The sequence below is a fragment of the Dendropsophus ebraccatus genome, chromosome 12 (genome assembly GCF_027789765.1).
Source record: "Dendropsophus ebraccatus isolate aDenEbr1 chromosome 12, aDenEbr1.pat, whole genome shotgun sequence".
Taxonomy (NCBI): Eukaryota; Metazoa; Chordata; class Amphibia; order Anura; family Hylidae; genus Dendropsophus; species Dendropsophus ebraccatus.
Genome location: NC_091465.1, coordinates 88,241,010 through 88,262,580, shown reverse-complemented (window position 1 = coordinate 88,262,580; position 21,571 = coordinate 88,241,010). Strand labels below are relative to the sequence as shown.

The 21,571-nt window shown below is 52.7% G+C and overlaps 1 protein-coding gene across 4 annotated transcripts in view; it reads right to left on the bottom strand.

The window, feature by feature from the left end:
* Positions 1 to 13,395: 13,395 nt before the first annotated feature.
* The window catches only part of IGSF21 (immunoglobin superfamily member 21), a 426,683-nt gene continuing 418,507 nt past the window's right edge, over positions 13,396 to 21,571 (bottom strand). For all 4 annotated transcript variants that reach the window (XM_069947004.1, XM_069947001.1, XM_069947003.1 and 1 more), the window contains one exon: positions 13,396 to 13,936. In XM_069947004.1, coding sequence (XP_069803105.1) covers positions 13,860 to 13,936 — 77 coding nt within the window. In that variant the 3' untranslated portion in view covers positions 13,396 to 13,859. The remainder of the gene's footprint in view (positions 13,937 to 21,571) is intronic.

The window sequence follows — 21,571 nt, the reverse complement described above, 5'->3', positions numbered from 1 at the left end:
CTTGAGGATCAGCGTCTCATGTGATGTCATCGTCCTCTCCTGAGCGGCTGCAGTCTCGGGGATCAGCGTCTCTTGTGATGTCATCGTCCTCTCCTGAGCGGCTGCAGTCTCGGGGATCAGTGTCTCTTGTGATGTCATCGTCCTCTCCTGAGCGGCTGCAGTCTCTGGGATCAGTGTCTCTTGTGATGTCATCGTCCTCTCCTGAGCGGCTGCAGTCTCTGGGATCAGTGTCTCTTGTGATGTCATCGTCCTCTCCTGAGCGGCTGCAGTCCTGGGGATCAGCGTCTCCTGTGATGTCATCGTCCTCTCCTGAGCGGCTGCAGTCTCGGGGATCAGTGTCTCGTGTGATGTCATCGTCCTCTCCTGAGCGGCGGCAGTCTCGGGGATCAGTGTCTTGTGATGTCATCGTCCTCTCCTGAGCGGCTGCAGTCTCGGGGATCAGTGTCTCCTGTGATATCATCGTCCTCTCCTGAGCGGCGGCAGTCTCGGGGATCAGTGTCTCCTGTGATGTCATTGTCCTCTCCTGAGCGGCTGCAGTCTCGGGGATCAGTGTCTTGTGATGTCATCGTCCTCTCCTGAGCGGCTGCAGTCTCGGGGATCAGTGTCTCCTGTGATGTCATCGTCCTCTCCTGAGCGGCTGCAGTCTCGGGGATCAGTGTCTTGTGATGTCATCGTCCTCTCCTGAGCGGTTGCAGTCTCTGGGATCAGTGTCTCCTGTGATGTCATCGTCCTCTCCTGAGCGGTTGCAGTCTCTGGGATCAGTGTCTCCTGTGATGTCATCGTCCTCTCCTGAGCGGCTGCAGTCCTGGGGATCAGCGTCTCCTGTGATGTCATCGTCCTCTCCTGAGCGGCTGCAGTCTCGGGGATCAGTGTCTCGTGTGATGTCATCGTCCTCTCCTGAGCGGCGGCAGTCTCGGGGATCAGTGTCTTGTGATGTCATCGTCCTCTCCTGAGCGGCTGCAGTCTCGGGGATCAGTGTCTCCTGTGATATCATCGTCCTCTCCTGAGCGGCGGCAGTCTCGGGGATCAGTGTCTCCTGTGATGTCATTGTCCTCTCCTGAGCGGCTGCAGTCTCGGGGATCAGTGTCTTGTGATGTCATCGTCCTCTCCTGAGCGGCTGCAGTCTCGGGGATCAGTGTCTCCTGTGATGTCATCGTCCTCTCCTGAGCGGCTGCAGTCTCGGGGATCAGTGTCTTGTGATGTCATCGTCCTCTCCTGAGCGGTTGCAGTCTCTGGGATCAGCGTCTTGTGATGTCATCGTCCTCTCCTGAGCGGCTGCAGTCTCTGGGATCAGCGTCTCCTGTAATGTCATCGTCCTCTCCTGAGCGGCTGCAGTCTCGGGGATCGCACTTGCTGGCTCATATATATTGAGGTGACCCCTCATACAGACCCGTTGCTGTCGGTGTCGGCTATTGGATCCCTGGTACACCGCAGCTCGTGATCCCTTCTGTGCGTTTAGCTTTGTGTGTTTTACGCTCTTCTCTCTGACTCCATCTCAACCATGTTTGTTCCTCTCAGATGAAAACCGCAGCTGAGGGGGCGTGGCTTGAGCATGGCCATGTGAGGACGCGTTGGCTCTTAGCTCCGGGCACAGCTCCTCATTATCAGGACTATATATCCCTCACCATCTTTGCCCCGTTATGCCCACCGGCTCTCGGAAGACACACTCGACCCCTGTGGCATCTCCTCAGGCATTCTTGGCCCATTTTGCCCGCTCAGAGAGGCGCAATCTGTCCGCGGCCCAGCAGCGCAGCAAGATGGCCGCCGCGCCAGTGACCAGAAGCACTACCCTGAAGACGGCCCCTGCTTTCCCTGAGCTGAGCCAGACGTTGCCGGAGATTTTGCGGACTCCCGGTGAGTTGGACCTATCTTCCCCGGGCTTCTCTGACCGGGACCCCTGTGCCTCTCTCACCAGCTACTGACGGAGGTCCGGTCCCTCCTGCACGCCCTCCCGACCCGCAACGACCTCACGACGCAGCTGACCCAGTTGGAGGAGAGACATGCAGAGAATATGGCGGACCTCAAGTCCTCCATGACGGCAGTCGCTGCTGCTGTATCGGGTCTGGAGACCCGACACGCCGCTTTGGAGCATGCCGTGCATGAACTGACCCCCCGCGTAGATACCCAGGAGGCCATCCTGCGAGACCTGACTTTGCATGTTGATGATCTAGAAAACCGGGGGCGCCGCAACAATATAAAGATAAGGGGCCTCCCGGAAGAAATTGGCCCAGATCGCCTAGTCGGGCGGTGAGGTACATCTTTAATAAATATCTAGGGGACCCTGAGGATACTTATATTGAACTTGACCGCACGCACAGGGTGGCAGGCCCGCGCTCACAGGACAGAAACCGTCCCAGGGACGTTCTCAGCCGCGTGCATTATTTTCCGCAAAAGGAGGCACTGCTCCAACGCGCGTGGGAACTGGGCCCCCTGACCTTTGAGGGTGCCGAGATCACGCTCCTGCCTGACCTCTCCAGACGCACGCTAGCCATGCGTCGACTGCTGAAGCCATTTCTGGACATTATCCGGGATTCAGGAGCCTCCTATAGATGGGGCTACCCATTCCATCTCATTATAAAATCTGGAACTTCCTCCTACATCCTGCGTACGCCTGCAGATTTGCCTGGTGCGCTACAGCTGCTAGACCACGGTGACCTGAGACTGCCTGACTGGACCTTGCCGAATCTTCAGCTGCCCGCCTCAGGGTTGCAACCGGGAGGCCGCTCTCCGCGTTCAGAGACACGAGGATCTAGATCTCCGCGCCGAAGAGGCTCCTGCTCTCCTCGCCCACGGGACCCCCACTCCAGCTTGTCAGCCGGTGGACAGCCGCAGGGATCCAGCTCGAGAGACCCGCTCCACTTGAACGCCTCTGCCGTGAGTTCAAGTGTGACTTTCTGACTCTCCCGGCTATACACACCAGCCTGCTCTGGAGTCGGAGCGAAGTGGCCATAATGTGCCTTCCACCCTAGCTGTTTTGCCATCCGGGTGCTTCCTTACCCCCTCTCCCTTGCCCTGCCCTGATGGTTGGACTGGCAGCATCGCAGGTACAAGCCCCAGGTTGGGGCCGCCTATGGCGATGTCGGCACTCCCTGGATTACGTCTCCCAGCAACTACCTGACCCTGCTGCTTCGCGGCACTCTTCCCTACTCTTTTTATTCTCGCTTTTACATCTCCTTTCTCACTCCCGATCTCTTCTCGATGTCCCCATTGTACTCTCCTTTTCTTTACCCGGAGCTTCCTGCCTGAGCTTCTCCCTTTGGCCTGCTCTTCTACGCTACCCCACCTGGTTTTTGCACAGGTTCCTGGCTGGTGACCGTGGTGTCCCTGCCACACCTAGTGTTTGGGTCTTTGACACCCATTTCTGATTTTTCTTGCCCCCTCTTCTTCGTCCTCTTTCTCTCCCCTCTCTTTGTGTAGCCCCTCACCTCTTGCTTACTCCCCCTCTGTTTGTCTTTGTCGCCCACCCCCCGGGCCGTTCCTCACTGAGCATGTCCTCGGTTCTATGTGTCTCCATTAACGCACAGGGCCTGAACATACCGGAGAAACGTTCCTCCCTGTTGCGTCTCCTGTGGGCCAAACGTACATCGTGGCGTTCATACAGGAGACCCACTTCCGGGAAGATCAAATCCAGAACCTGACAGATCGTAACTTCTCTGATGCATTTCATAGTTGCTCATCGGATTCTAAAACAAGAGGGGTATCTATCTTGATTGCCCGCTCTGCCCCGTGGGAACTAGTTGACCAGGTGTCGGACTCGGAGGGCCGGTTCCTCTTTGTAAAAGGCAAAATGGCAGGTACTATGTGCACCTTAGGCACGGTGTACCTTCCTAATTCCGGACAGGTAGACTTTTTAGACTGCTGCTTTGCGGAAGTTGACGATTTCCTAGAGGGAGTGATTGTTCTCGGAGGCGACTTCAACATCGCCCTCGACCCCCTTCTAGACTCTTCCACGGGACGTCCATCTCTCTCTTTCTCCTCTCCTCGGCGCACCAAGCAAACGTTACACTCCCACCAACTGATGGATGTTTGGAGGCTCTTCCACCCACAGGACAGAGACTATACCTTTTTCTCTAACCCACATAATCTTTATTCGCGTCTCAACTATCTTTTTCTCTCACACGCACACCTTGACCTTGTTACTGCCGCCTCTATCGACCCCATCTTATTCTCTGATCATGCATTGATCTCTCTTTCTCTCTCTTTTGCCCCCCCTCAACCGCGGACGTGGCGCTGGCGCCTCAACGACACCTTGCTTAGGGACCCTGGGGTCCGTGCCGAAATACGGTCGGACCTGACTAACTACTTTGCAACCAATGTTACCACAGATGCCTCCCCCCAGGTTGTCTGGGAAGCTCATAAATGCTTTATCCGCGGGACGTTCATTAAACTGGCCACGCGCCTCAAAAAAGAACGGTCTGCTAAGATTCTCGCTCTGATCTCTAAAATTGAGACCTTAGACAAGCAGCACAAGAGGACGCTTGCAGTAGCCACTGGGGCGGAGTTGGCAGCCCTTCGGGGTACACTGAGGGATCTTACCTTCGCAAACGCCAAAGCCGCTCTTGCTCGCTGCCGCCGCCACTATTTTGAATTCGGCAACAAGCCGGGCAAGACCTTAGCCCGGGCCTTACGGTCACAAAGAGACCGATCCTTTATCCCTCATGTCTCCTCCTCTTCCGGTGCTAAACTCTCCCTGACCTCTCAAATAGCTGACGCCTTTCGCTCTTATTATGTGACTTTATACGGTCTCAACTCGGCAAGCAGCCGACCTGGCTCCGGACCCCTCCCCTCCTCCATCTCCGCATATCTGCGTGACTCGGGCCTTCCTTCCCTCCCGGAAGACAGCATCTCCTCTATTGAGTCCCCCATCACGGCCACGGAATGGGAATGGGCGAACAAATCCACCCCTTCGGGTAAAGCCCCTGGCCCGGACGGGTTTACCCTGCCCTACTACAAAATCTTTGGTCCCCTCCTGAGGGAACATTTTTTATCTGCGTACAATTCTGTCTCCACTGGCTCCCCACTCCCTCCGGACTCACTACGGGCCCACATCTCGGTAATCCCCAAAGAGGGTAAAGATCCCTCTCACTGTCAAAACTATCGTCCCATTTCCCTCCTAAATTTAGATCTAAAGTTTTTTTCTAAAATCTTGGCAGCCCGCTTGACGCCACTTCTCCAGCCCGTCATACATCCGGATCAAGTAGGCTTCATGCCTATGAGGGAAGCGCGGGATAACACCACCTGAGCCCTCAATCTCATCCACCATGCCCGTTCTTCAGACCTGCCATCAATGCTCTTATCCACGGACGCGGAGAAGGCCTTTGACCGAGTTAGATGGCCCTTCCTCTTTGCCACCCTCCAACATATCGGCCTCGGTCCTCATATGCTGGCGTGGATAGGCTCGCTATACTCCCACCCTTCAGCCCAGGTCTCGGTCAACAGCCTTCTCTCCTCCCCGTTCTCTATTTCCAACGGTACGCGTCAAGGCTGCCCCATGTCCCCTCTCATCTTTATCTTGACACTGGAACCTTTCCTTAGACATGTCAGAAGCAATGTTAGTGTCTCTGGGGTGAGTGTGGGGCGAGTGGAGCATAAGGTAGCAGCGTACGCGGACGATCTCCTTTTCTTTTTAACCTGTCCTTCTGTGTCCCTCCCTAACCTTCTTTCGGAACTCTCTCGGTACCAAACCTACAAGATAAACTTGCAAAAATCTGAGGCCCTTAATCTCTCTCTTCCTTCTCCCACAGTGACCGCCCTGGAGTCCGCCTTCCCCTTTCGTTGGTCCCGTTCTTCCCTGACTTACCTGGGGGTCCAACTAACGCCCTCTGTCTCTGATATCTTCACAACAAACTTCCCTCCCATGCTGAAACGAATTGAGCTGGACTTGCTGAGGTGGCACAGGGGCACTTTCTCCTGGTTTGGGCGCTGCTCTATCTTTAAAATGAATATCTTGCCTCGCCTCTTGTACCTCTTCCAGGCCCTTCCGGTGGCAGTGCCCTTGTCCTACTTTAGGCAACTTTCCACAATCCTTACCAGGTTCATCTGGGCTCATAAGCAACCCCGCCTTGCGAAGGCAGTCCTATATCGCCCAAAATGGAGAGGTGGTCTAGGGCTTCCCAACCTCTACCACTATTATGTCGACGCCCACCTTTCGAGAGTGGTAGATTGGCACCGTCACACCCAGACGAAACTGTGGGTAGGCCTCGAAATGGCATTGTCCCCCCTCTCGCTGCAGGCAGCCCCGTGGCTACCGGATGCCTGTTGCCGACTTGCCCAACACCCTACTATTGCTCCGACCCTGAAGATATGCCAAAAACATCTCTCTTCTGGCTTCCTGGCTCCACACCCCTCTCCTCTATTTCCAGTCTTGGGCAACCCCTCTTTTTTGCCCGGCATGGAAGATCCAGTGTTCCGCACTTAGTCCCGTACAGGTAATTTCCACGCAGCCTCTTTCCTCTCAGGCTTGAATTGGCTGTCTTTGTCTTCGCTCAATGACCTTGCGGACCCTTCACCTTTGGGATTCTGGCGGGCATTGCAGCTACACCACTTCCTTCATTACCTCCCCAACCCCTCCTGCTTCGCACGGCCACATACCCAGTTTGAATCCCTCTGTCTGGGCTCCGGCCCTTCCCGCCACACTCTCTCTCTTCTATACGCCATGTTGGGTTCGCCTCCGGATCAGCCTCTGCCACCCTTTCTCAACGCTTGGAAAGAGGACCTCAACATTACGTTTTCTGCAGCGCAGGTGGCGCGTGTCTTCACATGTACACACTCAACTTCCATTGCCAAACTACTCTCTTATTGGTATCGAGTGCCTACCCGACTCCATTGGATTTTCCCGGAGGTTTCACCACTTTGCTGGAGGAACTGTGGTGGGGAGGGGTCCCTTCTCCACACCTTCTGGAGCTGCCCTAAGCTTGTCCCTTTTTGGAGGGAAGTATGGCGCATTTCCTCTACTTTCACTGACTATCAGCTTCCTTTCTCCCCATCACTCTTCCTCTTGCATCTGTCGGAGATCCCTCTGAAGTCCTACGCCGCCCGTGCCTGTATCCCCGCGCTGTGGCGTCAACCTGATCCCCCGAGTATTTCCATGTGGCTCCGTAAAGTGGAGGATATCAAGCGCATGGAGGACCTCACTGCGCAACTGCATGACAGCAACTCTCGTTTCTTCCGGACGTGGTTTCATTGGGAGCAATTTACCGAATCGACCGAATTTCGGTCCCTCCTGACTCCTGAGTGAGGAATGGTCCCCCCCACTCCCCTCTCCTCCCCATCTTCCCCTCACCTCCCTCTGGTAGCTTTTCTGTGTCCTTTTCTTTGTTCTTTTCTCCCCCCTTTCTTTGTTCTTTTCTCCCCCCTTTCTTCTCTCTGGTTGTTGTTTGAGCGTTAGCTCACTCCCTAGTTGGTTTGCGTTATGCCTACCCAACCATCGGGAGCTGCGGATTGCCTTGGTATTTGTTACAGTTTTATTTCTGACTTCTGTTGTAAGATATGTCTATGCAATAAGGATATGTTTCTATGTCAGTGCATTTTGTGACTGCGGCACGTTGCTGCATGTTTTGTTATATAAATTGAAAAAAGAATAAAATAGAGAATTTAAAAAAAAAAAAAGAAAACCGCAGCTGAATAAATGTCTGCAAATTGTTCCAGTCAAAGAGTAAAATGGAAATTGCTCAGATATTTTTTTTATTTTTGCACCTTTTGGGGTTGACAGGTGACAAGTTGTGTCCTCACTCTCCGCAGAGATACACCTTCCTCCTGACAGATGACACAAACTATTTTGGTCCTTGGCTGATGTACACCTCTCTAGTGACAGGTGACACAGACTATCATGAGCTGGCCGTTATCTCCTCCTCTGCTCCTATGTGGCATGCACCATCCTTAACCTTGAGTTCTCTGCTCTTCCCTCTTCAAGGATAATTGATGATTATGCTGATCCTCAGGAGAGTGGCCCCTCCGTGTAGATGGGTACCACGCTGTACACCTCTCTATGGACACATGGCTTCCGATCCTCTGCTCATCTATATCTCTCTATGGGTCAGTAAGATCCTTCATCCTCGGGTGACCTTCATGGATGACCAATGGATGACCCACATCTCCGGTGTCCAGTCTTCCGTAGTCTTGTAAACTCTTGTGTAGGGTCCTAAGGTGTAATGTACAGCAGTAATTAAAGGGATACTCCGGGCAGCAGGGCTTTTTTCGATACTGGAGTCCTGCCTCTGCCACTGAGTGGGCTTGAAACGTCACGTCTCAGGGCGCCTCATAGACTAGGAAGCGTCCGGGGGACCGGAGACCAGAACATTGTAATGTGGGACCCAGCGCTAGAACCGGGGAGGTAAGCGGACTTTGCTGCTTTCATCTACCCCCTCCCACCCAGAGTACCCCTTTAAGTGTTTAACCCTTTTAGAGCCTTAAAATATGCCAAGTCTCTTTTAAAGGCTATGTTCCCACAATGTCTTATTTTGGCTGTTTGAGGCCAAATAATGGCCGTTATTTCACAGTGACGTCTGCTATTGTTTATATTGTAAAATAACGGCCTGGTGTTTGTCCTCAGTTGCTGCTCTTCTGGCGGGGTTGGTCATTGCTGCTGATCGCTTCCCATCAGCCCACCACACAGAGAGTGCTCGCTCTGCCAATCACTTGCTAATACAGGTCACTACTCCATCCAGTGACTGGCAGAGCAGGGACTTCCTGTGTGGTGAGTCAGAGAGCGGGAAGCGATCAGCAGTAGCAGCAACCAACACCACCAGGACAGCAGCAATAGGGATCAGCAGCAGGGAGCAACATCACCAGGACAGAAGCAATGGGGATCAGCAGCAGTGAGCAACATCACCAGGACAGAAGCAATGGGGATCAGCAGCAGGGAGCAACATTACCAGGACAGAAGCAATGGGGATCAGTAGCAGGGAGCAACATCACCAGGACAGAAGCAATGGGGATCAGCAGCAGGAAGCAACATCACCAGGACAGCAGCAATGGGGATCAGCAGCAGGGAGCAACATCACCAGGACAGAAGCAATGGGGATCAGCAGCAGGGAGCAACATCACCAGGACAGCAGCAATAGGGATCAGCAGCAGGGAGCAACATCATCAGGACAGTAGCAATGGGGATCAGCAGCAGGGACCAACACCACCGGGACAGCAGCAATGGGGATCAGCAGCAGGTGTGCACATTATTTTATGTTTTAACCCCACCTCATGCACTGTGTACAAAAACTAGCTATCCCCTTTAACTGACTTACAGGGATACAACCTCCAATAGGTGGCACTAGAGAGGGATCTCTTTCTGGAGACCGCGGAGATGCCCGGAGGACACTGGGGAGCGCAGAGATGCCAGGAGGACTCCGGGGAGCGCGAAGATGCCGGGAGGACACTGGGGAGCGCGGAGATGCCAGGACACTGGGGAGCGCGGAGATGCCCGGAGGACACTGGGGAGCGCGGAGATGCCAGGAGGACACTGGGGAGAGCGGAGATGCCAGGAGGACGCTGGGGAGAGCGGAGATGCCAGGAGGACACTGGGGAGCGCAGAGATGCCAGGAGGACACTGGGGAGCGCGGAGATGCCAGGAGGACACTGGGGAGAGCGGAGATGCCAGGAGGACACTGGGGAGCGCAGAGATGCCAGGAGGACACTGGGGAGAGCGGAGATGCCAGGAGGACACTGGGGAGCGCGGAGATGCCAGGAGGACACCGGGGAGAGCGTAGATGCCAGGAGGACACTGGGGAGCGCAGAGATGCCAGGAGGACACTGGGGAGCGCGGAGATGCCAGGAGAATACCGGGGAGCGCAGAGATGCCAGGAGGACACTGGCGGCCCCATCCCGCACTGTACATGACGGCCCCATCCCGCACTGTACAAGGTGGCCCAATCCCGCACTGTACATGACGGCCCCATCCCGCACTGTACATGACGGCCCCATCCCGCACTGTACATGACGGCCTTATCCCGCACTGTACATGGTGGCCCTGTACCGCACTGTACACAAATGGCTGATGCTTCAGTCCAATCTGGAGATTGCTGGGGGTCCTGGTGGTCTGACCCCCAGCAATCATACACTTACCCCTTGTGTTGTTGGTTGGATGGCCCCCATAATAATAAGCTGATGAGGGGCTGTCCAGTAATCATCTGTGGGAAAACCTGTTACCCTGTTGCGCCACCACTGGTGAAATATCAGCATCACACGGCTCCCATAAAAATCATTAGAATCTTCCTGTAAGACAAGATGATGACTTCTGCGCCCTCTGGCGGTGGATGAGAATCCCCAGTACAGGACACCCCCTCCCGGTCCATTACACCAGCACTTCTCTCAGATTCCCCAATGATGGGAAACCCCGCCACCATTGGATACCACGGCGCACGCTGTTTGCGTCATGTGACTCTTCCCGGCTTCTTGTTCGCCTCTTGTTTGCTGGAAGCAAAGCCGAGAGGAGATGTTCCCCTTAAGCTTCCCTTGGAGACGTCTTCAGCTTCCTGCACGTTCCGAGAACAAATTTTCCTTGGACAAAAAAAAAGAAAAAAGTGCAGATGTCGGTAGGAGAAAAAGCTAAATATTCATCCACAATCTGGGCTGCGTGTTAAACACAAGGAGCGGCAGCGCTCGCCATGAATAAATGATGCTGCTGCAAAATCAACTCTGTTTGCTTGTTAGGATGAGTTCTGTGGATCTGACCTCTAGTTGACACCAGAAAATGATGCGGTTCCCCGAGGCCTGTACACAGGTAGCTGATAGCATGCATTATACATAGCGGAGGAAGCCGCAGCCATGGCGTGCATACTAACATGTCTGGCCGCTTACATTGTTACACCACAAATAGCAGCCGGAACGACTGAGCTGAGAACACACAAGATGTCACTTCCCTCGTCCCTCCAGGCTTCGCGCTGTCTGATAAATCAACGCTTCTCCCGGTCGCGATCGCAACGGTCACACAACAAACGAGACACAAGGAGCGAAACTCACATTAAAGTGACTGTACCACCAGGCCCAGGCTGAAGCGCTGGAGGCGGCTGACCCACCCCCAGTGGGAAGAAAGCCCAGCCCCTCCGTGACGTGACTCCATTAGAATCAATGGAACCCTATCATAGAGGGGCGGGGTTTCCTCCCACTGGGGGTGGGTCAGCCGCCTCCAGTGCTTCAGCCTGGGCCTGGTGCTACAGTCACTTTAAGGTTATAAAATACATCGAAGCGGCGTCATTACCATGTGATTACAGCAGACGCTTTACAGCTGTGCTGCAAATGGCAGAGGCTGCTGTAACCGTTAGCAACATGCAAGATGCAAGGCGCTGTTATATTTTAGTTCTCAGGACTTTGGCCTCTGATCCGCGTCTCATGGGTCACCTCACTGCTGAAGACGTGCGATCCTGAGCTCCATCATCTCTTAGTCAGCATCAGTTGTATCCAGAGCTGTAATCACAAGGTCCCCGGGCGGATATAAGGTTCTGGAGCCTTTACCGCCAGTCACATCCAGAGCTGAATTCACAGTTCTGCTAATTTCCAGTTATCTCTCAGGCTCTGGGATATTCATTCTTATACTCCATTCACATCCAGAGCTGAATTCACAGTTCTGCTGATTTGCTATTGGTTCTCAGGCTTCAGGACTTTAAAGGATATTGTATTCACAGTTCTGCTAATTTCCTATTAGCTCTCAGGCTCTGGGATATTCATTCTTATACACCAGTCACTCCCAGAGCTGTATTCACAGTTCTGCTGATTTTCTGTTGATTCGGCATCAGTTCACTTTGGGGAAATGAGGTGTGGCTTACCAAGTGGGCGTGGTTTGAAATGTATAATTTATTAATAATGAAACCAGAAAGGAGTGTGCATCTGTATATAGCAGCCATAGACACTCCGAAACAACCTGAGCCTGAGATGGTGGGTGGCAGGGAGGCCGCTGCTGATCACTGGATGTCAGTCAGCGACCAGAGCGGCCCATCTGCACAGACACTGTAATACATCATCATATACCCACATCTATATAACTTTCAGTCTGCTTTCTAATAGATGATAATTTCCCCTTTAATAGAACTTGACCGGCACAAGACTATATCCACATCGGCAAATCTTCCAGCATCGGCTGTGACCGGACACCACTTGGGGGCGCTGCACTTGTTCCCCATGTGACCGATCTCTATGATACAAGTCTAGTGGCTCGGCACTCCGACCTGGTGGTGGTGACATCAGAAGTACAGGAAGGATCCCGGCACCAATGCTGGTTATCTTGTATATTACATCATAGAATTGCCACACATGGAAGAAACACCCAGGACGCAGCGTTTCGGCTCTCGTCGTCTGCAGGTGACCATCGAAACGCGGCGTCCTGTCTGTTTCTCCCATGTGCAGAAATTATGTGAACTAGTGAATCTACAATGTGAGCAGCCGGGATCCTTCCTGTACAAGAGATCTCTATGAGGTCAGTACATGAAAACATCCAAGGGCCGAAACCGGTTCCTGCTCACAGGTGATGTTTTGTTACACTGTATCAGCGCAGGTGAGAGTGATCAACCTGGAGTAAAGGAAAGCAGTATGTCGACCAGACGTCAGTGTATATAGGGGGTCACATGATACCGGACCTCTGTGTATATAGGGGTCACATGATACTGGACCTCTGTGTACATAGGGGTCACATGATACCGGACCTCTGTGTATATAGGGGTCACATGATACTGGACCTCTGTGTATATAGGGGTTACATGATAGTGGACCTCTGTGTATATAGGGGGTTACATGATACCGGACCTCTGTATATATAGGGGGTCACATGATACCAGACCTCTGTGTATATAGGGGGGTCACATGATACCGGACCTCTGTGTATATAGGGGGTCACATGATACCGGACCTCTGTGTATATAGGGGGTCACATGATACAGGACCTCTGTGTATATAGGGGTTACATGATACCAGACCTCTGTGTATATAGGGGTTACATGATACCAGACCTCTGTGTATATAGGGTTACATGATACCAGACCTCTGTGTATATAGGGTTACATGATACCAGACCTCTGTGTATATAGGGTTACATGATACCAGACCTCTGTGTATATAGGGGTCACATGATACTGGACCTCTGTGTATATAGGGGTTACATGATACCAGACCTCTGTGTATATAGGGGGTCACATGATAACATTTGGGCTGCCTGTTGCCACCACTAGGGGGAGCTTGCTGGATATATTCAGACCATTGAACTCCATAATACACAGTATGCAGTGAGCTCCCCCTGGTGGTGACTGCAGTCAGGCAGAGTATTGATCACTATAGACTCTCACAGTATAATGATCAGGACTTATCTTGTATATGGCGCCAGTAACCATGACAACACTGTATCCACCTCCCGTCAGTTCTTGCAGCTGATGAATGAAGCGTGGATACAGAACATGTGGATTTTATTTATGTCACTCAAAAGTATCTTTTTATTTTATAATTTTTTTAAATTTTTCATTATTACTAAAGTCTCGTCACCGGTCGCTTAGCGTCCATTGTCTGTCCGCCTTGGATGACGTGAGAGCGTCCACCACCCACCAGTTCTATGTAATTCAGTGGTCGCCATCTTTGTTTTCAAGGTTGAGATAAAACTTCAACCATATTGCTGCTTCTCTGAACCCAATGTAAATGTCCCGTGACGTCTCGCATCCGGACGGTCCGACCGCCACCGCGGGGAACAGTTCGACATCAAGAAGGAAAGATTGTGGGTTGTTTTTTTTTTTTCTTTTTTTTTAAATTTATCAGCTCAAGGAAGCTAAAACACAGACAGAAACCAACAAGACGGGAGCTAGTATAGAAAATAAAACTGATGGACGTCAGTGTGATGGAGGATGCTTAGTGGTGTCCTAACGGGGGAGGGGTGGGCGAGCGTCCTGCTCTCACGTCAGCTCCAAAATCACTGTCAGAAGTATGAGCACCAAAATCAGTCTTGGGTGGCTGTACATGGAGACGGAACCTGCGGGAACAAAGAGACAGAGGGTCAGCGCCATAACCAAGGGGCACAGCAATGGCTCCAGTGTAATGTGAACGAATCTGTCCTTCTCATCAGATCATGTAATACAGACACCACTGTGCTGTAGAAGCCACCACTGGTGTGGAGCGGCCACGTTCTGAAAGCTGGAACGCTCACCATTGACTCCCGGCGGCTGGATTAGCCGGATGCAGCCTATGGCCTATGACCGTATCCATGTTTTCTTAGACTCCCTAGGGCGGCATCCAACGTCTCCAGACGCAAAAATGTCAAATGGTTTGGAGAACATGGCCGAACCCGAACGGTTTGGCAACTCTGTTTAACGCTGCCCATCACCAGTCTTATGACCAAAAATAACGTTAAGCATCACAGATCCCTATAGATCTCTATAATGCGATCAGCTGCGTCCCTGTTCCTTGTCTTATCTTCCTCTGATTTTGTGAAATGTTCAGGAATAGAATTATGCAAATGAGGTAGTTTAGTGCACTGGGGGTGTTCTCCTGCCGCGAAGGGCCCATACAGGGGCCACAAGAGCTGAGCCAAGATCAGTGAGATCTCCGCTCATCTGCAAAGCCTTTACAAGCCTCAATAGTGCGCACAAAATCATTGTGTGATCGGCGTTACCGGGCTTCATCATGTGATCGGCATTACCGGGCTTCATCATGTGATCGGCATTACCGGGCTTCATCATGTGATCGGCGTTAACGGGCTTCATTATATGATCTGCGTTACCGGCTTCATCATGTGATCGGCGTTACCGGGCTCATTACAGGTGCAAATCTGGTCAAAACTGATAAAGTTTGGTAAAGCTGATCACACCATTAAAGGGGTTATCCAGCGCTACAAAAACATGGCCACTTCCCCCTCTCTTGTCTCCAGATTCAGTGGGGTTTCAAACTCAGTTCCATTGAAGTAAATGGAGCTTAATTGCAAACCACACCTGACCTGGAGACAAGAGAGGGGGAAGGTGGCCATGTTTTTGTAGCGCTGGATAACCCCTTTAAGCTCAGTAACGCTGATAACACAATGAAGCTCAATGGCGCCCAGTAATGCTGATCACATGGTAATACCCAGGCAAACGATTTACATAAAATTACACAGACACAATTATAGGTTCTAATGTGGGGGAAGAAATGATTTAACCATTGAATGTATCTAGCATATTGTTTGTAAACACACATTGTTCTGACACCTTGAAGGGAACAATTGAAACCACGAGCTTCAAGGATACTATTGTTGTGGCATCTTAGAGTCTGGATAATAAGTTACAAATCCAAATAACATGTTGTTTAATTAAAGGAGAAGTTCCGGCAAAAATCTTTAAAGGACAAAGTCCATAAAAAACTTTTTCCCAGTAATTGAAGCACATTACAAAGTTATATAACTCTGTAATATGTTTCAATGACCAATCTGCCTCCCTTCCCTGTCTTTTCCCCCCTCCTCCCCCCACCAGGAAGTGTCCTGACTCCCACAGACCTGAATACTGTCGTCACCGTCACCAGGCAGCTCCTTCTTGTGAGGATGAGTCATCAGCAGGAGGGCTGCTCTAGCTCCTGTTACAGCAGCCTCCCCAGTCCAAGTGATGGCTTGCAGTTGTTCAGCCAATGGGAGCTGAGCAAGCCTGTCACCTGACAAGGCAGGGGAGGGGGAGGCTAGTGTAACAGGAGAAGGAGCTGAGAGAAGAGCTTGGTGACGGTGACGACAGTAATCAGGTCTGTGTGAGTCAGGACACTTCCTGGTGGGGGGTGGAGGGGGGAAAAGACAGGGAAGGGAGGCAGATAGGTGATTGAAGCAAATTACAGAGTTATATACCTTTGTAATGTGCTTCAATTACTGGGAAAAAGTTTTTCATGGCACTTGTCCTTTAATAAAGTATTGTATTGCCCCTCAAAAGTTATACAAATCACCAATATACACCTATTACGGGAAATACACATAAAGGGCTTTTTTCCCTGCACTTACTACTGCATCAAGGCTTTACTTCCTGGATAACATGGTGATGTCACTTCCTGGATAACATGGTGATGTCACTTCCTGGATAACATGGTGATGTCACTTCCTGGATAACATGGTGATGTCACTTCCTGGATAACATGGTGATGTCACTTCCCAGATAACATGGTGACGTCACTTCCTGGATCACATGGTGACGTCACTTCCTGGATAACATGGTGATGTCACTTCCTGGATAACATGGTGATGTCACTTCCCGGATAACATGGTGATGTCACTTCCCAGATAACATGGTGATGTCACTTCCTGGATAACATGGTGATGTCACTCCCTGGATAAAATGGTGATGTCCCGACTCCCAGAGCTGTGCGGGCTGTGGCTGCTGAGAGGATGATGGCAGAGGGATGCTCAGTGACATCACCATGTTATCCAGAAAGTGACATCACCATGTTATCTAGGAAGTGACATCACCATGTTATCCAGGAAGTGACATCACCATGTTATCCGGGAAGTGACATCACCGTGTTACCCAGGAAGTGACATCACCATCTTATCCAGGAAGTGACATCACCATGTTATCCAGGAAGTGACGTCACCATGTGATCCAGGAAGTGACGTCACCATGTGATCCAGGAAGTGACATCTCCATGTGATCCAGGAAGTGACATCACCATGTGATCCAGGAAGTGACATCTCCATGTGATCCAGGAAGTGACATCACCATGTGATCCAGGAAGTGACATCACCATGTGATCCAGGAAGTGACATCACCATGTTACCCAGGTAATGAAGTCTTGATGCAGTAGTAAGTGCAGGGGAAAAAACACTTTATAAGCATTTCCCGTAATAAGTGTATATTGGGGATTTGTATAAAGTTTGGGGGGGCAATCCAATACTTCTAATAAAAATTTCTCTGCACTTCTCCTTTTACCTTAGCTGCTCATGTGCTGGTAATAGAACCCATCACTGATACTCCAATCAGAATAGGGATATCTGTAACATCTAACCAATAGGAGCTTGGATACCGCCCATACTCTTTCTTGGTTGGATACCACCCTTAGGCCTTATTCACATGTTCAGTGAAGTTGTCCGTGATCATGGATCAGTGATTGCGGACAATATTATAGCCCATTGCTATTCTCACATTCCATTTTTTCACGGATCCGCTATCCGTTCCGTGAAAAAAAAAATGACGTCATAACTCGTCGGAGATGACAGCAGTGATTTCCCCATAGAAGTCTATGAGATCCGTGTTTTTCATGGGTTGCACGGATCTGACATCTGTGCAATTCGTATCACCATTGTCTGCACTTCCACCAGCCCCATCCCTGCAGGGACGACTATGGGTGTATAAGGAGTGCTTGGTGGCCGAGCGCTGAGGGGAAACCTTATTGGCATTATACTATTTTTGAACATTTCACAAACACGTGAGGTGCCATAGTGATTGGTGTGACGGCCGCTATTACATTAACCTGACCATAGTTTCCCTTTCAGCTAGGGTTACATGGCCACAGCGGGATGGATGTGTCGCAACGTCTGCTTTGCGGTTAAGGGAGGTGACTGTGGTCGCATTGTGGCATGTAAGTTGCCGAACCTGTGAGCTGACCTCTGCGGATCACAGGGGGAGCCATAGAGTTGCCGTGTAGCCTCGGCCTTGTCTCACCGGATTGCTTCACTCTGTAACCTGCAGCAGGACTGGGCCGTGCATTTAAAGTGTCAATGTCATAGAGACATGTCAAATGTTTTGATCCGTCCGGATCTGAGTGTTCCCACCTGTACCGATCGGGAGAACGAGGCAGGGAGGACCGCACTCTCCACGCTGTGTAAGAGTCAGGCTCCATAGACTTACATTATGAACCAGACTCCGATCACACTGCAGCGCGGTCCTCTCCCCGCTCGTTCTCCTGATTGGTCTGATGTGTCTCTGACATGTCAAAGGTTTTTACAAACGATAGTGACATTTTAAAGGTATTAGAGAAACATAGCTGCCAAAAACAGCGCCACCCCTGTCCTCAGGTTGTGTGTGGTATTACCACTCTGCTCCATTCACTTCAGTGGAATTGGGCTGCAATACCTACACCCAACCAGAGGACAAGAGTGGTTGGCACAAAGCGGCCATGTTTTTATAATCCTGGATATCATCTCTTAGAATGACCGCCAGTCACTGCACAGTGCAGAGCTGTGGGACGTGAATGTACGTGAGGCCAGGTGTGCAGAGAACAATCCCACATAATGGCCGTTGTGACGTCCTCACAGATTATCTGATTCTTAGAAAGATTTAATCGCTGTCATTTTCCCAAAGTTTCTCAGAGGCGCAAATTGCCGGAGCGATCAGCGGGAGATCCTCACAGTGATGATGGGAATAAGTCACTGAAGAGAAGGACAGATGTGGTCACAGGTGTATCGTAAGGAAGAACTCCCAGCATGCCCTGACAGCGTCACACCCTGATCAACGTGTACTACCTCTCCCAATATGCGGCTTTTATCCCATTCTACAAAGTGATAAACATCATACAGCCTTAAAGAAGTACTCTGGTACTTCTATTACAAAATCTCCAGTCTTCCAGTACTTATCAGCTGCTGTATGTCCTGCAGGAAGTGGTGTATTCTCTCCAGTCTGACACAGTGCTCTCTGCTGCCACCTCTGTCCATGTCAGGAACTGTCCAGAGCAGCAGCAAATCCCCATAGAAAACCTCTCCTGCTCTGGACAGTTCCTGACATGGACAGAGGTGGCAGCAGAGAGCACTGTGTCAGACTGGAGAGAATACACCACTTCCTGTATAACTTTCTGACACCTGTAGATTAGAAAACTATTTTTCCCCTGGAGTACATCTTTAATCATATCATATACAAGTGTAGCCTATATTATACAGTAATAACACCAAGCAGTGAGTGAGACACAGGGGTGAGCGGGGTCAGGTGTTAGTGAGGAAAGGAAACCAGGGTCAGTACTGTGAGCAGGGGGAGGAGAGGAGACCGGGGCCTGTACTGTGAGCAGGGGGAAGAGAGGAGACCAGGGTCAGTACTGTGAGCAGGGGGAGGAAGGAGGCCGGGGCCAGTACTGTGAGCAGGGGGAGGAGAGGAGACCAGGGTCAGTACTGTCAGCAGGGGGAAGAGAGGAGACCAGGGTCAGTACTGTGAGCAGGGGGAGGAGAGGAGACCAGGGTCAGTACTGTGAGCAGGGGGAGGAGAGGAGACCCGGGCCGCTACTGTGAGCAGGGGGAGGAGAGGAGACCGGGGCCGGTTCTGTGAGCAGGGGGAGGAGAGGAGACCCGGTCCGCTACTGTGAGCAGGGGGAGGAGAGGAGACCAGGGTCAGTACTGTGAGCAGGGGGAGGAGAGGAGACCCGGGCCGGTACTGTGAGCAGGGGGAGGAGAGGAGACCGGGGCCGGTACTGTGAGCAGGGGGAGGAGAGGAGACCAGGGTCAGTACTGTGAGCAGGGGGAGGAGAGGAGACCAGGGTCAGTACTGTCAGCAGGGGGAAGAGAGGAGACCAGGGTCAGTACTGTGAGCAGGGGGAGGAGAGGAGACCAGGGTCAGTACTGTGAGCAGGGGGAGGAGAGGAGACCCGGGCCGCTACTGTGAGCAGGGGGAGGAGAGGAGACCGGGGCCGGTTCTGTGAGCAGGGGGAGGAGAGGAGACCCGGTCCGCTACTGTGAGCAGGGGGAGGAGAGGAGACCGGGGTCAGTACTGTGAGCAGGGGGAGGAGAGGAGACCCGGGCCGGTACTGTGAGCAGGGGGAGGAGAGGAGACCGGGGCCGGTACTGTGAGCAGGGGGAGGAGAGGAGACCAGGGTCAGTACTGTGAGCAGGGGGAGGAGAGGAGACCTGGGCCGGTACTGTGAGCAGGGGGAGGAGAGGAGACCAGGGTCAGTACTGTGAGCAGGGGGAGGAGAGGAGACCGTGGCCGTGAGCAGGGGGAAGAGAGGAAACCAGGGTCAGTACTGTGAGCAGGGGGAGGAGAGGAGGCCGGGGTCAGTACTGTGAGCAGGGGGAGGAGAGGAGGCCGGGGTCAGTACTGTGAGCAGGGGGAGGAGAGGAGGCCGGGGTCGGTACTGTGAGCAGGGGCAGGAGAGGAGGCCGGGGTCAGTACTGTGAGCAGGGGGAGGAGAGGAGGCCGGGGTCAGTACTGTGAGCAGGGGGAGAGGAGGCCGGGGTCAGTACTGTGAGCAGGGGAAGGAGAGGAGACCGGAACCGGTACTGTGAGCAGGGGGAGGAGAGGAGACCGGGGTCGGTACTGTGAGCAGGGGGAGGAAAGGAGACCAGTACCGTGAGCAGGGGGAGGAGAGGAGACCGGGGCCGTGAGCAGGGGGAGGAGAGGAGACCGGGGTCGGTACTGTGAGCAGGGGGAGGAGAGGAGACCGGGGCCAGTACTGTGAGCAGGGGGAGGAGAGGAGACCGGAACGGTTACTGTGAGCAGGGGGAGGAAAGGAGACTGGGGTCACTACTGTGAGCAGGGGGAGGAGAGGAGACCGGAACTGGTACTGTGAGCAGGGGGAGGAAAGGAGACGGGGGTCACTACTGTGAGCAGGGGGAGGAGAGGAGACCGGGGTCAGTACTGTGAGCAGGCGGAGGAGAGGAGACCAGGGCCGGAACTGTGAGCAGGGGGAGGAGAGGAGACCGGTACCGTGAGCAGGGGGAGGAGAGGAGACCGGGGCCGGTACTGTGAGAAGGGGGAGGAGAGGAGGCCGGGGTCAGTACTGTGAGCAGGGGGAGGAGAGGAGACCGGGGTCAGTACTGTGAGCAGGGGAAAGAGAGGAGACCGGGGTCAGTACTGTGAGCAGGGGAAGGAGAGGAGACCAGGGCCGGTACTGTGAGCAGTGGGAGGAGAGAAGACTGGGGACGGTACTGTGAGCAGGGGGAGGAGAGCAGACCAGAACCGGTACTGTGAGCAGGGGGAGGAGAGGTGACCAGGTTGGTACAGTGAGCAGGGGGAGGAGAGGAGACCGATACCGTGAGCAGGAGGAGGAAAGGAGACCGGGGCCAGTACTGTGAGCAGGGGAGGAGAGGAGACCGGGGTCAGTACTGTGAGCAGGGGGAGGAGACCGGTACCGTGAGCAGGGGAAGGAGAGGAGACCAGGGCCGGTACCGTGAGCAGGGGGAGGAGAGGAGACCAGAACCGGTACTGTGAGCAGGGGGAGGAGAGGTGACCAGGTCGGTACCGTGAGCAGGGGGAGGAGAGAAGACCGGGGCCGGTATTGTGAGCGGGGGGAGGAGAGTAGACCAGAACCGGTACCATGAGCAGGGGGAGGAGAGGAGACCGGGGTCAGTACTGTGAGCAGGGGGAAAACACAGGAAGGGAAGGGTGCTCACAGCTGAGGATTTGCTCCATTGTACACAATGCTCTGAACGGCCTCAATCACATTTTAAATCCTAATTTTTTTTATTTTAAAGATTCGCAAAAAGGTATGAGTGAAGCCGATGCAGCAGGACGGCCATTGCCTTCTGTGTTCTAGCTGGATAAACTGAACCTAAATCGGTAAATTTACCCAACAAAAAAATCACAGTACTGGCAGGATGCAAAAGCGAGATGTGAACCGGGCCTGGGATCAACACAGCAGCGGCACAAATCTCAATGGGTTGTTACAATGAGTCAGTGCAGACCCTCCCTTGCTGGGCACACTGCCCTCTGCCCTATACACCTTGCTGGGCACACTGCCCTCTGCC